At 39.3% G+C, this 17,340-nt stretch overlaps 1 protein-coding gene across 5 annotated transcripts in view; it reads left to right on the top strand.

The window, feature by feature from the left end:
• il1rapl2 (interleukin 1 receptor accessory protein-like 2) overlaps positions 1-17,340 on the top strand; it is a 428,930-nt gene that overhangs the window by 254,074 nt on the left and 157,516 nt on the right. For 3 of the 5 annotated variants that reach the window (XM_084352205.1, XM_084352207.1, XM_084352206.1), the window contains exons 3-4: positions 8,555-8,724; positions 12,158-12,261. In XM_084352205.1, coding sequence (XP_084208331.1) covers positions 8,555-8,724; positions 12,158-12,261 — 274 coding nt within the window. Of the gene's footprint in view, positions 1-8,554; positions 8,725-11,196; positions 11,341-12,157; positions 12,262-17,340 lie in introns of those variants that run through there. The other 2 variants (XM_084352208.1, XM_084352209.1) reach the window with 2 other exon arrangements.

Consider the following 17,340-nt stretch of genomic DNA (forward strand, 5'->3'; position numbering starts at 1 on the left):
CTCCAAAACTACTCGGATAGGTTCAGGAAAAGATCATGGTTTGGGTTAAAATTACTATGTAAGCTCAGTTACTTTAGTCTAAATGTCAACTTTGACTTTAACTTACATCCAGGACTAAGTACATCCAGGACTTGAAATCAGATCTCCTGTGTGGAGGTTGTGTGTTTAACCCACTGAAAACCATACCAGCCAACTCTGGATGTGGACTCTGGATAGGCATCTGTTTGTTGCGTTGGGTCACGAACCAACCTCTCCTATTAAGTGTGTTGGGATTCAGTCATGTTTACTGAAATATGATAAATATAAATATTGTCACTGAGGAATTAATATTGCAAAGAATAATTACATTTGGCCAAAGACAGACACTGCAACAGTCTATAATGAATTGGTACGCCAATATTACACCAAAAAATCAGAGGTTTTTTACAGCTGAACTGTAAGAAATCAACTACATGTGTCTCCTTTGTCTTTTAATCCCAACCCAGCTGTACCAAACCAGTATTTAGGTTATGAAAAGAGGTGTTTAAGAATCTGTTTCCTTCATGATCAAACGCTTTGGGATGGTGGCCGACCCAACCTACATTCCCAAAGCGTGAGTTGGAAATGAGACTCAGCTTTTCTTACAAATTGGTCCTTTTTAGAGTGTCTTTCAAAATAAATGAAATCCAAACATGGTTTCAGAAATATGATCATTTTATTTGCTAGATATTGACCCTGATGATTTATAGAGGTTATGGTTAACCTGCCTTTACCCAATCAAACCAAAACATTCTTTATTTAACAGGTTTTTTAAATGAGGTATGTCTCATCCAGCATGTAAACAAGGTGATTTGGGACAGGGAAATGTTTTGACTTTGTCTAGCTGCCTAGGGTCTTTTTCAGCTGTGTGAGGAACAGCATATTATTTTGTTAGTGCTGTCGCTATGTCATTGTCCAACAAAGCCAGCGCTCCATACAAACACACAGGCACTGATCATCGCTACAATACACCGATTAAGTTAAATTGTGTTTTTGCAGCAAAAGTTTTGGTTTTAATAAATGTCACTTGATTGTTTCTTTTGTTCAGCAATATGGGTTGTTTGAAAGGCAAAGACGAATGTGTGTGAATGTGTGTGCGTGTTTTCTCATGTGAGGGTGAATACATTTCAGTCAGTTTGGTAGCATCAGACAGAGGCCAGATTGTGGTCAAGTCCATTTATTCAGCACTGACGTGTGTGTGTGTGTGTGTGTGTGTGTGTGTGTGTGTGTTTTAACATTAACTTGAGCATTTTACTGTGTGTGTGTGTGTGTGTGTGTGTGCGCGCTTGTGTGGCTCTACAAGCCTTGTATGCTGATAGATGCTGTTGTAACTCCATTGCACTGAATGAAGGCCATAACCCACACATGCATTACCATATTCATACAGCTCACAAAATAGATTGCTTTGGTGTGTGTGTGTGTGCGTGTGTGTGTGTAGCATTGACTCCGCTGGTTTGTGCAAGAGTGCAACTCATTTTGAGGAGTCATTTTGAAAATGGCAAACACACTCCGTCTCCCTCTTTCTCACGCTTCATCTTGCTCTTTCACACACACCAACACACACACACACACACATACAGAATGTCCTCTCGCCATATAAATAAAGCTCTATCCAGGCTAAAGCCTATTGTCATAAAATGTGCTCAGAGAAAAGAAGTAACCGTCAAATGAGCTGTGTGCTGAAATTGAACATCAGCACAAAACACTGGGCCAAATGGTGTGCGCTCTCTCTCCCTCTTTGTAATCTCATTCTCTCACCTTCTTTTCTCTGTTTTTCTCTCCTTTTCTTTCCCTCTGTTCTTCTCCTCTCACCTGGGTGTAAATTGCCCTGCAGTAGTGATAGACTTGTGTTTGTGTTTTTTTGGGCCGTGCGCCCTGTTCGTGTGTGTGTGTGTGTCTGACTCCCTCCCTCTGCTTTTTTTGTGCGCTTGCATGCGTGTTTGAACCTGTTTGTGAATGCCGGGATCATTACCTCTGTGTGTGTGTGTGTGTGTGTGTGTGTGTGTGTGTGTGTGTGTGTGTGTGTGTGTGTGTGTGTCTTTGTGTGTGTCTTTGTGCGCACGTCGGGTCAGGTCAAGCTATTATTATGGCAGCAGCTGTAGTGGTATTGCAGGGGATTGTGGGAGGTGTGCAGACAGGCTGTGGGCTCTGCAGGGCTTTATGTTTGAGTGACAGGCCTGAACTGAATATGCTGCAACCTGCACAAACTCCAAAGCTCACAGACCTCCTAATAAATATGACAAAACATTAATGTTTGTAATTTTCAGTTTGACCGTGTAACTATATTCATTTCATGTCATTTGTAGTCTTTCACACTTGTGTTTGGAAAAACAACCTCTGGGCATGATAAAATCCATAAAAGCCCTCAGCCAGCTGGTTTTCAGTCGTTCTATTCTCAAAAAGTGAGAAGAGTGAAGGAAGTTAGTGAGCTCCTTACTGTTAGCAGAGTGCCACTGACAAAAAATAAAAAAAAGTATATTCGGTGAAGGTTCTTTAATTCATCCCACCAACACTTTAACTGCTAACCTGTTAAAGTTAAAGTTAAAGTGTCCACCCACCTCAAATATACATTTTAACATTATTATTGAGATCTGAGAGTATTGAGTCAAGGTGGGAGTAGTTGAATTAACTCATTGCCACAACAAAAAGTTGTTAATAACTTGCCTTGGTTAGCTCACAGTGCAAAACACAGCATCATGATAAAAGTATTATAAAACAAAAACACAGAAATTGAGAAAAAAGAGAGAAGAGACAAACTTAAAGAGGACTAAGAGCTTTCCTGTTTCTAATACAATGTCCCACAAGTTCAGCACCATGGACAGTGACCACCACAGGCTGTTACAGTGTAGCACTTCACCACCTCCACCTTCATTGAAAATCTGTAAAAAAAGACTAGTTCATTAGCATCACATGAACAAGATGACCCACTTCAAAAGGTTCACAGACATCTTTCCACTCCCATCCTACAGCATCTACAGCACTCCTGAATCACTTTTGCTGATAAACAAAACTGTAAGATGTAGTCCCTTTATGCTACACAAGAAAAAATAACTTTTTTATGGTTGAGGATGAGTTCAGGAGTCTCACAGCCTGAGGAAAGAAGCTGCTCAATAACCTGGTGGTATGGCAGTGCATGCTTCTCCATCTCTTGCCAGATGGCAGCAGGGTGAACAGACTGTGGCTGGGGTGGGTGTTCTCTTTTAGTATCCTTTGAGCTCTGTGCAGACATCATACTTCGCTGATATCATTGATGTTCTGGGCAGTTATAGCCACCCGCTGTAGAGCCTTCCTGTTCTGGGCCGTGATTTTCCCAGTCAGGATGCTTTCTGTTGCTTCTCTGTAAAATTTGATGAGAACTTAACTCTGAAATTTACAAAATTTAGCCTTCCTCAGTTCCATAAGGGAGTAGAGCCAATTGTGGGTTTATTATTAACCAGGCTGGTGATGTGTGATGACCCAGATAGGTTCTCTGTGATGTTGATTTCCAAGAACCTTAAACTGTTCAACTGCTCCTCCCCTCTGATGCAACTGTGCTTAGAAGACTGAGTCAAGGGCAGTGGATATGGCATCCTCTGTGGATCTGACGGTTCTGAATGCATACTGGTGAGGGTCCAGGCTGGCAGGGATGTTGCAGACTTTTTAGGTACAGGGACAACGATGGCTGTCTTGAGGCAGGAGGGAACAGTCTCCCGTGTGAGTGAGATGTTAAAAATGTCAGCAATAATTTTAGTACACGGCCAGGTATAATATCAGGAGCAGCAGCCTTATTAAATCACTATTACTCTATTAGAAACAATTATTAGAAAATGTATAAGGTTTATTGTAATACTCTGAAGCAGTCTATCTGTTAACAAGTTTTGTATAGGTGCTTATAAATATCTGATAATAAACATGTTTACAATAGTATTATTATTGGTTATGCAGTCTTTTTAATTTGAATAATGTTATAAGGACTTACCGTATCAGGGACCTATTGCCATTCAAGTAATACTCATTACAAGGACTTTTAAATGAAGTAATTTAGCTATTTTGAAGCAAATTTGTTGACTTTAGAAACACTCGGGAGTAGCATAATAACAGCTAACACAAAATTTTACGTAACATTTGTGTTTGGTCCACTGCCATTTAATTTCATTCACCCCAAGACATGGTTTGTTACATATAATATGTCATACATGTTTCTTCAAAGACAGACATCACAGAAAAGGTAAAGAACCATTTTATTCTCAGTATTTTCATTGGTCGGTATTCTTTTTGGAGAAAAGAAGTACCCATTATTTAGATGTGTCACTGTGTGTGTGCGTGTGAGTCTGAGTGTGCGTGTGTTTTACCCGAAAACTCTCTGCACTTTCCCGAACTCTGAAACTTTGCCATTTATCCAGGGTTATTTTCTTCCGGCTGTTTGGGAGCATCCATATGCAGATAGAGCTGACGGGGATGATATATTTGCCCATGCTAACACTTCGCCCACACATTTAATATGTCTACAGACACACGCAGCTGCACTCGCCCGTACACACACACACACTCCCACGCACACACACACTGCAAGCTGTATATACACATGCCCACTCGAGCACATGCGCTCACCTACACAGATTAATACACATGCACAAGCACGTGTAGAGGCAGCGATGAATGAATTATTGGGAGTTTGCTTTGGTTATGACCTGCAGCTACATACGGCCCCGTCGTTCTAATGTGTCTGGGTGTTTATAAGAATGTGTGAGCGTGTGTGCATGTGTGTGTGTGACCTGCGTTAAACATTGTCTAAAACAAGAGGCATTAGTCCAGCAGACCAAACTAATGTGATTTTCTATTAATGTAATGCCCTGGGTGCACCAATGTGCGTGTTGTGTGTTTTGTCTTGTTTGTGTGTGTGTTTGTGTATGTGTTTTGTTGTGTGTGTGTGTGTGTGTGTGTGTGTGTGTGTGTGTGTGTGATCCTCCATGTTAGGTGTTGAATGGGCTGCACTCACACCTTCAATTTGTGTCAGCTCATTAATTTACAACCACCAAGCCAAGGCTGGTCTATTCATTACTTAATTTACAGCACACAAACACACTTGCAAAACACACACACGCGCACACAGTGATGTTTTATGATTGTAATCTTCTAAATATCTGGCAAACGTGTCAATGATTAAATGGCCGCTGTTAAATACTGTATGTGTGTGTTTGTGTGTCTGGCACGTGTGTGTGTGTGTGTGTGTCAGAGAAAGAGAGGGAGACAGAGTCAAAGTGAGAGACGTGGAAGAGTACTAAATCATTTACGGGGTGAGAGAGTGATTGTGCGTGCAATAAATCTGCTGAGGTGTGTGTGTGTGTGTGTGTGTGTGTGTGTGTACAGCGACACTACAGTAAATCTTCTCTGCCTCTCTATGACTTAATACATATTGCTAAATCTATAAATGTAACCAATTAAGTGTGTGGTTGTAAATTTGCGTCGCAAACTCATGCAAATGCAGCATTTAAATCTTTGGAAGTGACTGAACTCAACACAAATTACACTTGACACATTTTACAGAGTGCTAGAACATGTTTACATTCACTTACACTGTAACAATCCACATCCAGCATTAAATGTCTGACTTCCAGGGTGTATAAAAGTTGATAAATCAATTTAGCGAAAATCAGGGCCCTAAAAACAATATTAAAGTCTTAAATGCCGTTTCGCAAGGTATTAAATTTCATAGGTTGTTTTCAGTATGCATATTTATCCAAATAGGTAAAGTTTTCCTGAATTTAATCATCATTGTGTGACCACGAGTTGTTACCAGACATTTCCCCTCTTAACTCCTCATGTGGTTTAATTTAAATAGATATCTGAGGCTCTTAGGGGTAAAACTCTTTAGATTAGATTCGACCAAAGTTCTGGAAAAATAACACAAATTTGCATAGCAGAACTTTTGATCTTATTTTCTACCCTTTGGAGAGGCCCGACCCCCAGGTTGGAGCCACTACCCAATAGTTTATAAAGTTATTAAAGCTACAACAGAATTGATGCAAATGAATAAATGATCTAATAATATATCAGTCACTCAATTTTCTACAGAATGAGTTTTACTTTTGATAATTTTAGCTGGTACTACTGTACTTTTACTTAAGTAGGATTTTGAATGCAGGACTTTTACCTGTTGTGGAGTACTTTTACATTGTTGCGTTGCTACTTTAACTTGAGTAAAAGATTGAAATACATCTTCCACCACTGGATATTTGTGAGGAAGTCTCTACATGGTGTGAGCCATGAGCTCACCAAAGTTTAACATATTTCATTTTTAGTTTTGTCAATTGTTTCGTTTATTGGTCAAATACTGGTTTCTAATGGTTTCTTCCTAATAAACCTTGCATTGGGTAAGTCACTCAGTTCATTCTCTTGCGCTTTCCACCCCGCCTATTTCAATTATGTTGTATTGATAAGGAGTTATCACAGACTAAGACTACCATCATTTTCTGTATCAAATTGCTCTTTATTTCCATTTTAATCAAAAATTATAAATACATGAACGCTGCTGAAGGAAGGAAAGAAAGAAAGAAAGAAAGAAAGAAAAAGAAAGAAAGAGAGTTTTGAGGTTTTAAAAAACAAGTGATTTATATAACAAATACTCTACATCCACAATTGGTGACAATAGTCATTCACATACTGCACAGAAGACTATGCCCTTTTAATCCCACACATTTTGAAAAATATCCAAATCATCCATTTTCACATAAGACTTATATTCCAACAACACCTTTACTCCAACTAGACCCTTAAAAACTAGTAAATAGTCACACCTCTGTTATCTTTCCAGCTCTTCTTTCCTACATAGAGAAACTGCCAACTTTGTTTGACCAAAGAGTAAATTTAGCAGTCGACCTTTTTTCTTCTTCTTTTTTAACATAAGAAAAAACATATAAACATCCTCAGTGTTCCAAATAAGTAAAATAAAAATCAAACAAGCAAACAAAGAAGAAAGAAAGAAAAGAAAGAAAGAAAGCTGAATCTAAATAAAGCTGTGCAGGTATTAAATGTTTCTCTTTTGCGAGTCTCTAACTTTGGCTCACCATTTCATGACATGCAAGATGCAGGGTTCAATATAAAAACCAACACCTGTGCAACATCAGTCGAGCTTCACCCTGCACTACACAACAAACCTGATGGACCATGCAAAATGTCTGACTCGTTGGACTGTCTACACCTGCATGTTTTTAGCCTATGGCCTATTTGTTTACATTTTGGCACATTTGCATCGCGCGGGGTTGGGCTGCTGTGGCTACCAACAGTTCCTGTTCACACTGTTGCAACTGAAGAAAAAGTTTGATTATGATGATGAGTATTATATGATGTGGTTTCTTTCTGTATTCATGGACTTGGATAATGTTTGATTTAGTTTAGTTTAGTTTTGAGTTTGTTGACACTCCTTATATACCCACTGGTTATGCCGGGGCTGCACAGTAAACAAGCGAGAAAACAACAAGGATATGAGTCTGGGGAGGTATGTTTGGGCAGATGACAGATCCAGAGGCTTTATTGCTGCAGGGTAGAGGCTATAATTCAAGTGCTGGAGGGCTTCAGTTAAAAACACAGAACATCTATCGGAGCCTCGGCCCATGAGGGGGACAAAAAGTCTGAGGAGCAAAGAACAGAGGAGAGAGGAGGGGAGAACTAGGAGCAGTGGAGATGGTGTGGGAGAGGGTGGGCCTGGGGAGGAGGGGGAAGTCCATTTGGGAAAGATCCTTGTCATTTTCCGTCTCGACCTCCACGTCTCACCAGCTCCTACTTGTCTTCCATCTACAACTTGTTTTCTGTCCGATCCGGTCGACCTGATCTCACCCCGACATCGCCGCTTCCTCTCTGCTTTCTTCTCTCTTTTTATTTCGTCTCGACTGCCTCTTCCTCCTTCAATCTCTGTTGTCACTTCTCTCCCACTTTGTCAGCCGTTATTACCTTTTTTCTCTCTAGTTCAGTTTCAATAAATATACAGGGGGATGCAGTGTAATAGTATGATCACATAACAATTATAACATTAGGCTGTTAAAATATAATTAAAACATAGTTCATGTATAAATGTATTGTTTTTATTACTTTATTATTTAGTACAATTCCTTTCCTATCTTATAAATCCAATATTTGTATCTCTTTTAATATTTATGCTGCTGCCCCCTCTAGTATGCTCACAATAGACAACACACACACACAAACACACACACACTTTCTCAAATTCATATTCAATGTTTTATTGCCTTGAAGGTAAGAACAATTTTGCCAGAAACAAGATGAAACAATCTCCCTGTCACTCTCACTCCTTCTCTTTCTGTGTTTCTCATTCTCCATCACCCTTTCTCCTTGTCAAGCATTTTTCATACCTTATATTAAGTCTTATAGTGTTTTTGATGATTGTTCATGTTTTTCATACCTAACCAGTTTCTATCAGTGTTTCTCCCCAAGCAATTAAAAGCAGGGTTGTATTTGGAGTGTGTTCACTCTACAGTGTAAACTGTCTATCAGCACACTCTCAATATTCATCTGTTTCTTTCTTTTTCTCTTCTCACAGTGGATGGATGCATAGACTGGTCAGTGGATCTGAAGGAGTACCATGTTCTGGCCGGTGAGCCTGTTCAGGTCAAATGTGCCTTGTTCTACAGCTACATCCGAACAAACTACACCATGGCCATGAACGCCAAGCTGCGCCTCATCTGGTACAAGAACAAAGGAGATGCAGAGGTAAGATGACTCAGAATAGTCAGTGATCACATAGTGAAGAGAGGAGGTACAACACTGACAATGAAACTGAAAAAAATCTAATTAAAACCTCTTTTGTCTGATGTGGTACCAATTTTCTTTTCTTTTTTTCATTTTTATAATTAAATGATGAAGATTAAAAATTATAATCATTTATAATTAAAATGATTTGTAATTTCTGTACGTCACACCATTGCCACACTATATTTAATGAAACAGAATAACACTGATTAAGCACTGTCATCACCAAGCAGGATGTAATGACTGTACTGTACTGTAGCCATTTAACATGACACAGAGATTTTAGTTACCATGGGATTCTTAACATTTCCTTACTGGAAATTCACTGCATGGTCGTCAGTCATCCTGGAGACTTTGCAGTCATGAAATAAAAGTATGTCAGTGGAATTCACTAAAATATTCTTTATTTTTTTTACATTTTTATCAAGTCTCGTCCATTAAAGTAAATCAGTTTTAAAAAAATAATTCTTTCTCATTCACAGATTGGAGTGCTTCTCAGTAGCAGTGTTGCCACTAGTGTCTCGAAGCTATATTGCAGAAATATTACATATTAGTATGGTCTAATGTTTAGGATGAGGCTATACGTGTTTTTTTTTAAAATCATTTTTCAACTATTTTTCGAATACTGGAGGTTAGGTTAAAACAACATGATGTAACCTTTTTACCTTAAAATAACAGCTTCAAAATCATGTTGATGGTACTGTTTCTTGTAATAGGGTGAATGGTGTCTCTGTCTCAGCCACTCCACCACCCTATCACTTGTTTCTGCACTATGTAACTTTAGTGAGAGGGTAGGATCACAGTGTAACATACATGCTTACTTCAACACATAACATTGAGAATGTTTGTAGTTAGCATCTACATTACATCTGACTGATTGTTACAGACCTGGGATTTGTATTTACCACAGTGGTGTTGCACTCAAACTGTGGGGGGCACTAAATCAAACAAAATGCCAATTTCTACATAGTGCTGCTTTAAGAATAACAGCAAGTCAGCAGGATTTACATACATTTAAAATACTTGATACTGATAGTTTTAACCTAACAATACAAGCACAGTACTCTTATTTATCCATGTAAAAGATGACGTTCCTGACAGTCTTTGGATTTTCCCCACCTTCTATACCCCAGCCTGAATGGCACATGTAGGGCCCTATAAAATCCGTTTTATTTTTTCCCAAATTCTGTTTTTTCCGTTTAAATTTTTGGGAATTCCGTTTTTTTACCTTTTACTCTTATTTTACAACTAAAAACAGTGTGTTTTAATGTAAATGACTAAAATGTACACAAATATTATTATATATTATTATTTATATATCAAATATATTACTGAGGTGACAAACAACACATTTCCTCAATACTGTACCGTACAGTACATTAAAGTCCATCAAAAACAAGCAGCAAGTAATGAAACTTACTTGACATGTCATAAAACAACCACCAAACATTTTAAACTTCTTCAAAAGTAACTTAAACAGGTTATTTAAGCTGTAGGACTAGTTAGTCCTTGTGAGCTACTCTCTCTTCAAGTTTCCCACCTATCAGAAGCCCTTTTTAGATAGAAAAGGCAGCACATTCGCTCCAAGGTAAGGGCGGTAATCTGCCGCCTTGTCTTTCTAAAAGGGAGGCGTAATATTCCTCCTTTTCCAAAAGCCGCCACCTGGCCGCCAATGGGGTAGGCGTAAACATGTGACGTGACGTGAAACACGAAGTTGGGCAGTGAACAGTGACAACAAATTTGTTTTCAAAATAAGAGCTTTAAATTGCACCCCATTGGATTTTAGAACTGGGTTCTTATCGGGGGGCTTTTAATTTGAAAGTAGCGACCATTCGTAGCTCGCCGCTACACAACAAACTGACAGCAGCTACTAGCTGCTTGGTTGTGTCCGCTAGCCAGACAGAGCCGTGGGCGGCCGCTTCGCCATGCTTACATTGTTTTGAAGGGGGAGGGGCTCAGTCTGTGGAGGGGGCTTGTTGTGCCACACAGATTTGCTTCCCTCTGTGCAGTTTTCCCCACACATACGTTCCTCTTCCACACGAAAACAGCATTTCAGTGACATTATGTCAAATTCCGCAATATTCTGCGTTAAAACATAGATTCCGTTTTAATCGGCCAATTTTGCGATTCCGTCTGCGATTCCGTGATCGCGGAAACCATAGGGCCCTACACATGGGTAAGACAACCCCCCCAAAAAATAAACACATAAACAAAGAAATGAATAAACAAATGCATAAATAAAATAACAGTAATATATAACCAGTAATATATACATAAATGAAACAACTGTTATGAATGTCAAAAAACCAAAACCAAACAAAAAAGGGATGAAGGCTATAAGTTAAATGGAAGATGTGCTATTTAAATATAAAAATTAAAAGATGCTTTATGTAAGAATTGACCACCATTTGAATTCACACTCCAAACAAATAGAGGACAGCATATAACCAGAGTTACCACTTACCTCTGCCAAATGAGGCTGCAGTTAGCTAGTTAGCTCAGCTAGCAGTGCATCTAGTGGTCTGTGATGGGCACTTTAAGTGGTTATTACCAGAATGGACAGGTCAGGGCTAGCTGGTTAGTATGCTTACTCTCTGTGACACAGTTCGTAGACATCTTTGATATAACTTGGAAACTCTTAAATGTTCAATTTCAGGAGATCATTTTAGTTATTTTTTAAATCTTTCAGACTTTCTTTTAATTTATTGCACCTTTTAAGACTCAGACTGTGAGTTTGTATTTGAATTTTAATGTTATCATGATATAAGCCCATATCAGATAAAATGGAAATAAATTGGAAATCGCAGTCCGTGTTTTCATTTGAAAAATGTCAAGACATCTTCAGGTTTGTTTAATTGAATCTCTCTGGGTCAACTATTACAGCCAGTGAGCAGGATATAATGTACCATCAGATTAGATGGATTTTTATTTAAAAAATCATATGACTTATTAACTCCAAGCGTAATGTATTCATACTGAAAAAGTGACCCCAAAACAGTCTTGTATGTAAACAATATTGAAAGTGGTACTGGGATCCACACCCAGAATCTGTTCTTTCTTTGGGCTTGCTTTTGTTTGAATAATGGCTGATACAAAGCAACTAGAGGGACTGATAAATCATACTGTGGTCCCATGTGCTATAATAAAACGTCCCCCTTTCCCAGCAGTGTGCATTCTGTCTGAATGGTAAAACAGGATTTAGCTGGATTACATTTAGACCTGATGAAACATGTCTTGTGCATTTCAAGTATAGATTGAGTCCTGTGGATATCCATAATGTGTAATACATCTAGGGTGCTCACACCAGATGTCTGTTTATTAAAAAACACTAAGAATAACCATTGTTATTTTATTACTGCTCTAACATGTGTTAACTTTGTGTTGTGTCCTATAGGAGCCTATCATCTTCTCAGGCCACAGGCTGAGTAAAGAAGAAGACTCCATCTGGTTCAGATCTGCAGAATTGGAAGACAATGGATTTTACACCTGTGTACTAAGGTAAGATTAAACACGGTTCTCTAAATTGATTTTAACCAATTACTTGATAGTGTCAAAGGTCAAATGTGAAGTAAAATGACTGAAAACTGGTCTGGGTTACTTGTTCTGCTGGATGCATTGTTTTGCTCACACTTTGTGAATATCACATAAATACTGCTGCTCTCCCCAGATGGGAGCTAGGTCAAAGAACACTGAGCAAAACACAGACTTTATTTTGAAGTTTCTCTCCCAGCCACAGCACATTTGCTTCTTAAGACTAAACAAACACAGCGTGGATTTAACCAGCTTGCAAACAAAATATTTTTGGCCCGACTCTGACATGCAGCAGTGCTCCTGGAGTTGCTTCGGTGTTGTTGATTTCATCACACGGGAACAACCTTGGAATAGATTTCTGACTCTGAGTGTTCTGTCTCTACCCAGGTGGCCCATTTACATTGCAGTAGCAAAAAGCAGCACCGTTTTGGCGCTAGAATAAAGAGATTGGGATCTCATATTCAAAACTGCTCAGCATCCATTTTGAGAAGAAAATGCCCCCTGCCCTCAGCGATCGATATTTCAAGACACAGATGAATTGTATTTCAAAAATTGTGCTATTTTATCATCAGAATATTACTTTTACTCAGTCGGTAGCACATTAGGAGTTTATCATCTGAAACAGTTTACCATTACATCATTACATTTACTGAGGTCTGTCTAGAATATCAAAACTTTTCTCCTCAGTCTACATATTGCAGGTGTGCCTATGTATGTATGTGTGTGTGTGTGTTTGTATGCACCTGCACATTTGCCCTGCTAGTTATGTGGAATGCTGCCAGTTTATTAAATTGAATATTTGCAATATGGCTGTTGGCACCACTGCAGAATTTGGCCTGAGTCCTACAGTATGTGGCTCTTTATGGATACGTGTGTGTATGTGTGTGTGTGAATTTGTTTGATACTACAGTGGTGGTGGGGAACTAACAAATGGACCAGTTGGCTTTGTAGCTCAGAACAAGGTTCACAGTCTTGTTTACCTGCAAGTGAACAGGGTGTGTTTGTGTGTGTTTGCATAATGAACTGAATTAAAATATGTCTTCATGTAAATCTGTAAAAGAAAAAAAAGGTAAATATTTTTGCCTACAGTCTCCATAGGGATGAGTATTTCTAAGCAAACTCAAAGACGGGTATTTGCAATGATTTATGTTAAATTTAAGTTAATTTTGAGAGCTTTAGGGGGCCTTTTGTGTCTCATTTCAATTTTATCCATTTACGTAAAATACACTCAATTAACACATCATTGGAAGACACTTTTAGCCTCTGGCACTGGCAGAGCTAGTGTTTCTCAGCCTGCATTCCCCTTAAATCCTTTTGAGTATGGTTGTAAAAGATGTTGCCTCATTGAATGATAATATATTAACGGTTTCTTAACTTCAACTTTCAGAGCTTTAAGCCATGTATTGCAGCTATACATCATCAATAGATGTAGTTTTGTCATTTGTTACAGGGATAGCTCAGCTGTCATCATGCAACTTAAAGCTAGGGATGATAGGATTGTAGAAACCAGCAAGAGCAGCCAGGTATGCAACCGAAAAAATCCCACCCACTCCCTTCAGGCCTTCCTTTCAGAGCCACTCTTCTTGAACACATGACACACAAACACACACCAGCTGCCGTGTAGCTCTCGCTGGCCAGCAGGTAAATTTTTTAGCAGCTAGTTAGCTATGCTCAACAAGCTCTCTTAGTTTCTTTAGTCTTATAAATAAGGCTACCCTGTGTGACAGTGACTCTTTACTGCTTAAGTTGAGTGCTTTGTGCTAATGTTAGCTGCTGAAGGAGGCTGTTGAGGCTGTTGATGCTGCTGCCGCTCTGTTCTTTGGCTCTGGGGCTATGTGCTTTGGGCTAACATTAGTTGCTAAAGGAGTGCATTAGCTACTAAAGGATTGTGTTGCTGTGGCTGTGGTTCTTTTAATGGGCTCAGGGACAGTGTGCTTTGCGGTACTCAGTTAGCAGCTGAGCAAATGTCTGTTACTGCCACTGCTGCTCACTCTGGTTTTTGCTCAGGGACTGTGTGCTTTGTGCTGCTAAGTTAGCTAGCGACTGAACAACAGGCGTAGGGGCTGTATTCTGTGAGCACAGCACATTGTTATAATTGCTAACCATATCCAGCTACCTCATGTCTCACTCACGTCTAAGGAAACACCTAACATTATCACGATGAACCTAAACATGTTAGTATTGGGACATTTTGGATGCTCTGCCACTCTGGTGCCACTACCTCGCTAATAGTGTGCCAAGCCTTGTGGAAGACTCGCAATGAGTGTACTGGCAGAGTGAATGCAGGCAGACAGGTATATAGCTACATAGCCAGGTAGGTTGTCCAAACAAAAAATGCTTCTAAAATAACTGGAGCATCAGTTAGGTGTTAACAGGTTGTCATATATGCAACAAAATATTAGACAATATACAGTATATAAATATGTGATGACAGCTGAGCTATTTCCATAGCGACTAAGTGAACGGCTGCCGAAGACCATGTACCACCAAGTATAGAATGACTTCCTAGCTCAGTTTTGACCTCCAGTACTTCTAAATGAGCTCACTTCTGGTTTTAAGTCCAAATGCATTACTTTAGATAATCATGCGAAACACTTGTTGACAATTGGTCTTCATTGTAGCAACACTAGCATTTTCCCAAAATTCAGCGCTTATCGTACATGGTTTGTCATCAAAACTTATAGGAATGATGGGCAAAACTATGAAAGGAAGGCCCAACTTGTAAATAATCTGAATTATTCTTTAACCCAACATTCATTATGTGAAGTGATTCCTCCCTCTTTGTGTCACTTCTTCTATTGTCTACCATTGAAACTGTTTGCACTAGAGAAGCAGCTCTCCTCTTGACTTGTGCCATAAATCACCATCCCCCCTCTTCACTTGATCCTGTTTGTCTACCTCCGCTGCAGCCGATTCCTTCTCCACCTTCACTGTCTCCTCTTCCTTTCCCTTTGCACCTTTCCTCCATCACCTCCTCCCTCCTACTCCTTTTTACTCCCACACCTATTCTAATCTCCCTTCATCTCACCAGCTGCCTCTGTCGTCTGCACCTCTCGCCCATCTACCTCCTGTTTTTTGTCATTGGCCTCTTGCTCCCGCTCCACCGTCCTCGCACTCTCCCAGTCCTCCTGTTTCTCCCTGTCTGCACCCAGTTCTCTTTACCTCCCTCCATCGCCCTCCACCTCATCCTCCCCCTCCTCTGCTCTCCTCCCACCTCCTTTTCCTGCCAGAGCTTGACACCTATCCTCCTTAATAAGCTCTCTCTCCCTCTCTCCCTCTCTTTCTGCCTTTCCCTTGCTCTCAGCATGACAACCTAATTAGGGTTTGGTGTCTGTCATTGTCTCAGGGTCTCTTATTAACACACACGCACACACACACACACACACACACACACACACACACACAGAGGCACAGCACCTCCTATCCTAGCAGGGAGCTACCAACTGGATCACATTTTATTCCTAGAAAGCCACGGGGAGAATGTACTTTAAAATGTATTTTTTGCACTTGATCAGATATATATTGTTGCTTTTACAAGGAAACCATAAGATGTTGCCCTTTATGTACACCTCGCTCAGTTCTCGGGTAAAGTTTGGTTTATGCAAGCAAAATAAATACATCAGATTTGTCTTTGGTGTAATCTGAAACAAAAATGTTTCCATATACAGTTTGATATTTCATTGATCTCCATATACTGCCAAGGTTCAGTGGTGAATCTTCTCTAGAGTATGTCAACTTTCCAGGAATTGGTGTGAGGTCTCACCTTGACACCCACGCTGCGTAGATATTTGCAAATCACAGTGAAAGGTTTGTTAAGTAACATCAACAGCAGTTAATTTTTAGAGACACACAGTTGAGAATAGACACAAATGAACAACAGCTGAATCAGTATGGCCAAGGAGGCTGTTGAGTCTTAACTCTTTCTCATTTTCTCACTGTTTCACTGTGTGCGGGTCTCTAGGTGAGATCTTTGTCGGAAACACATACAGATCGGGTAGAAAACAAACACAAGTAACTGAGAGCTTCTGTGGTTATCAACATAAGGTAATTGGTGGAAAATGTTCAATATCCCAAGAAGGAATCCTCCCTTCAACTGTGTCTAGACTGTGTAATTAGTTTTTAATATAGTGGTGGATAGTTCACACAGGAACTGGTGAGGAAGAAATATCTGTTTTTAGGTAAGACAGCTCACACTTTTACTGGTCTTTAAAATAATCACGTCCAAGTGTCCCTCACACCAGAGGGGCATTATGCATCGAGCAACACACACCACATAAGGACATGCTAATCATGTAGCAACATAGTCATGCTGCATACCCACATAAAATGCCCAATTTGTAAGATGCTTGATTGGTGAGTCTCATTCCAACTCGTCAAATACGGACGGCTTTGGGCTCAACAATCAACTATCTTACAATTTGGACCTTTTAACGGGAAAAAGCTTGGCTAAAAGCTCATTATAATAATTTTACCAAAAGACAAATTACAGTTCCAACAGTAAGCAACTAAATGAGCATGTAGCAAAAGCTTAGTAAATGTGTATTGTTGTTTATCTATCTTATCTATTTTTTTTAATTTACATGATCTGCCTGTGTATCTACACCCTTGATAATTACTATTACTATTACTATGATTACTATTTTCTGCATTAGGCCTGTATGGATAATCTGGAAACAACAAACCTGAATAAAAATGATGTGGTTTTTAAGAAATCTTATACTCTAAATACCCAGTTTTTCTTTCGTATATTAGAAAGAACTTGGAAATGCTCTTCAAATCTCTGTGTTTTACATTATTAGGGCCCAGATAAATAGTTATACTGAAAAAATAAGACTGTTAAAAAAGCATTTGAATGTTGGATGGTGTGGTAAAAGTGTAGTTTATAGCAGAAGTCTCAGAGGATTATATTACTCTGTACCAGCCCTCCTGGTACAGAGTAATATAATCGTCTGAGTTCACACAAGAGTCATTCCCAAAGGCAATAAAGGACAACTGAATGAAAACTGAACTGAAAAACTGAAGCCCACTTGTTGTTTTGCCTTGTTG

Source organism: Pagrus pagrus (assembly GCF_965226575.1).
Source record: "Pagrus pagrus genome assembly, chromosome: 5".
Classification (NCBI taxonomy): Eukaryota; Metazoa; Chordata; class Actinopteri; order Spariformes; family Sparidae; genus Pagrus; species Pagrus pagrus.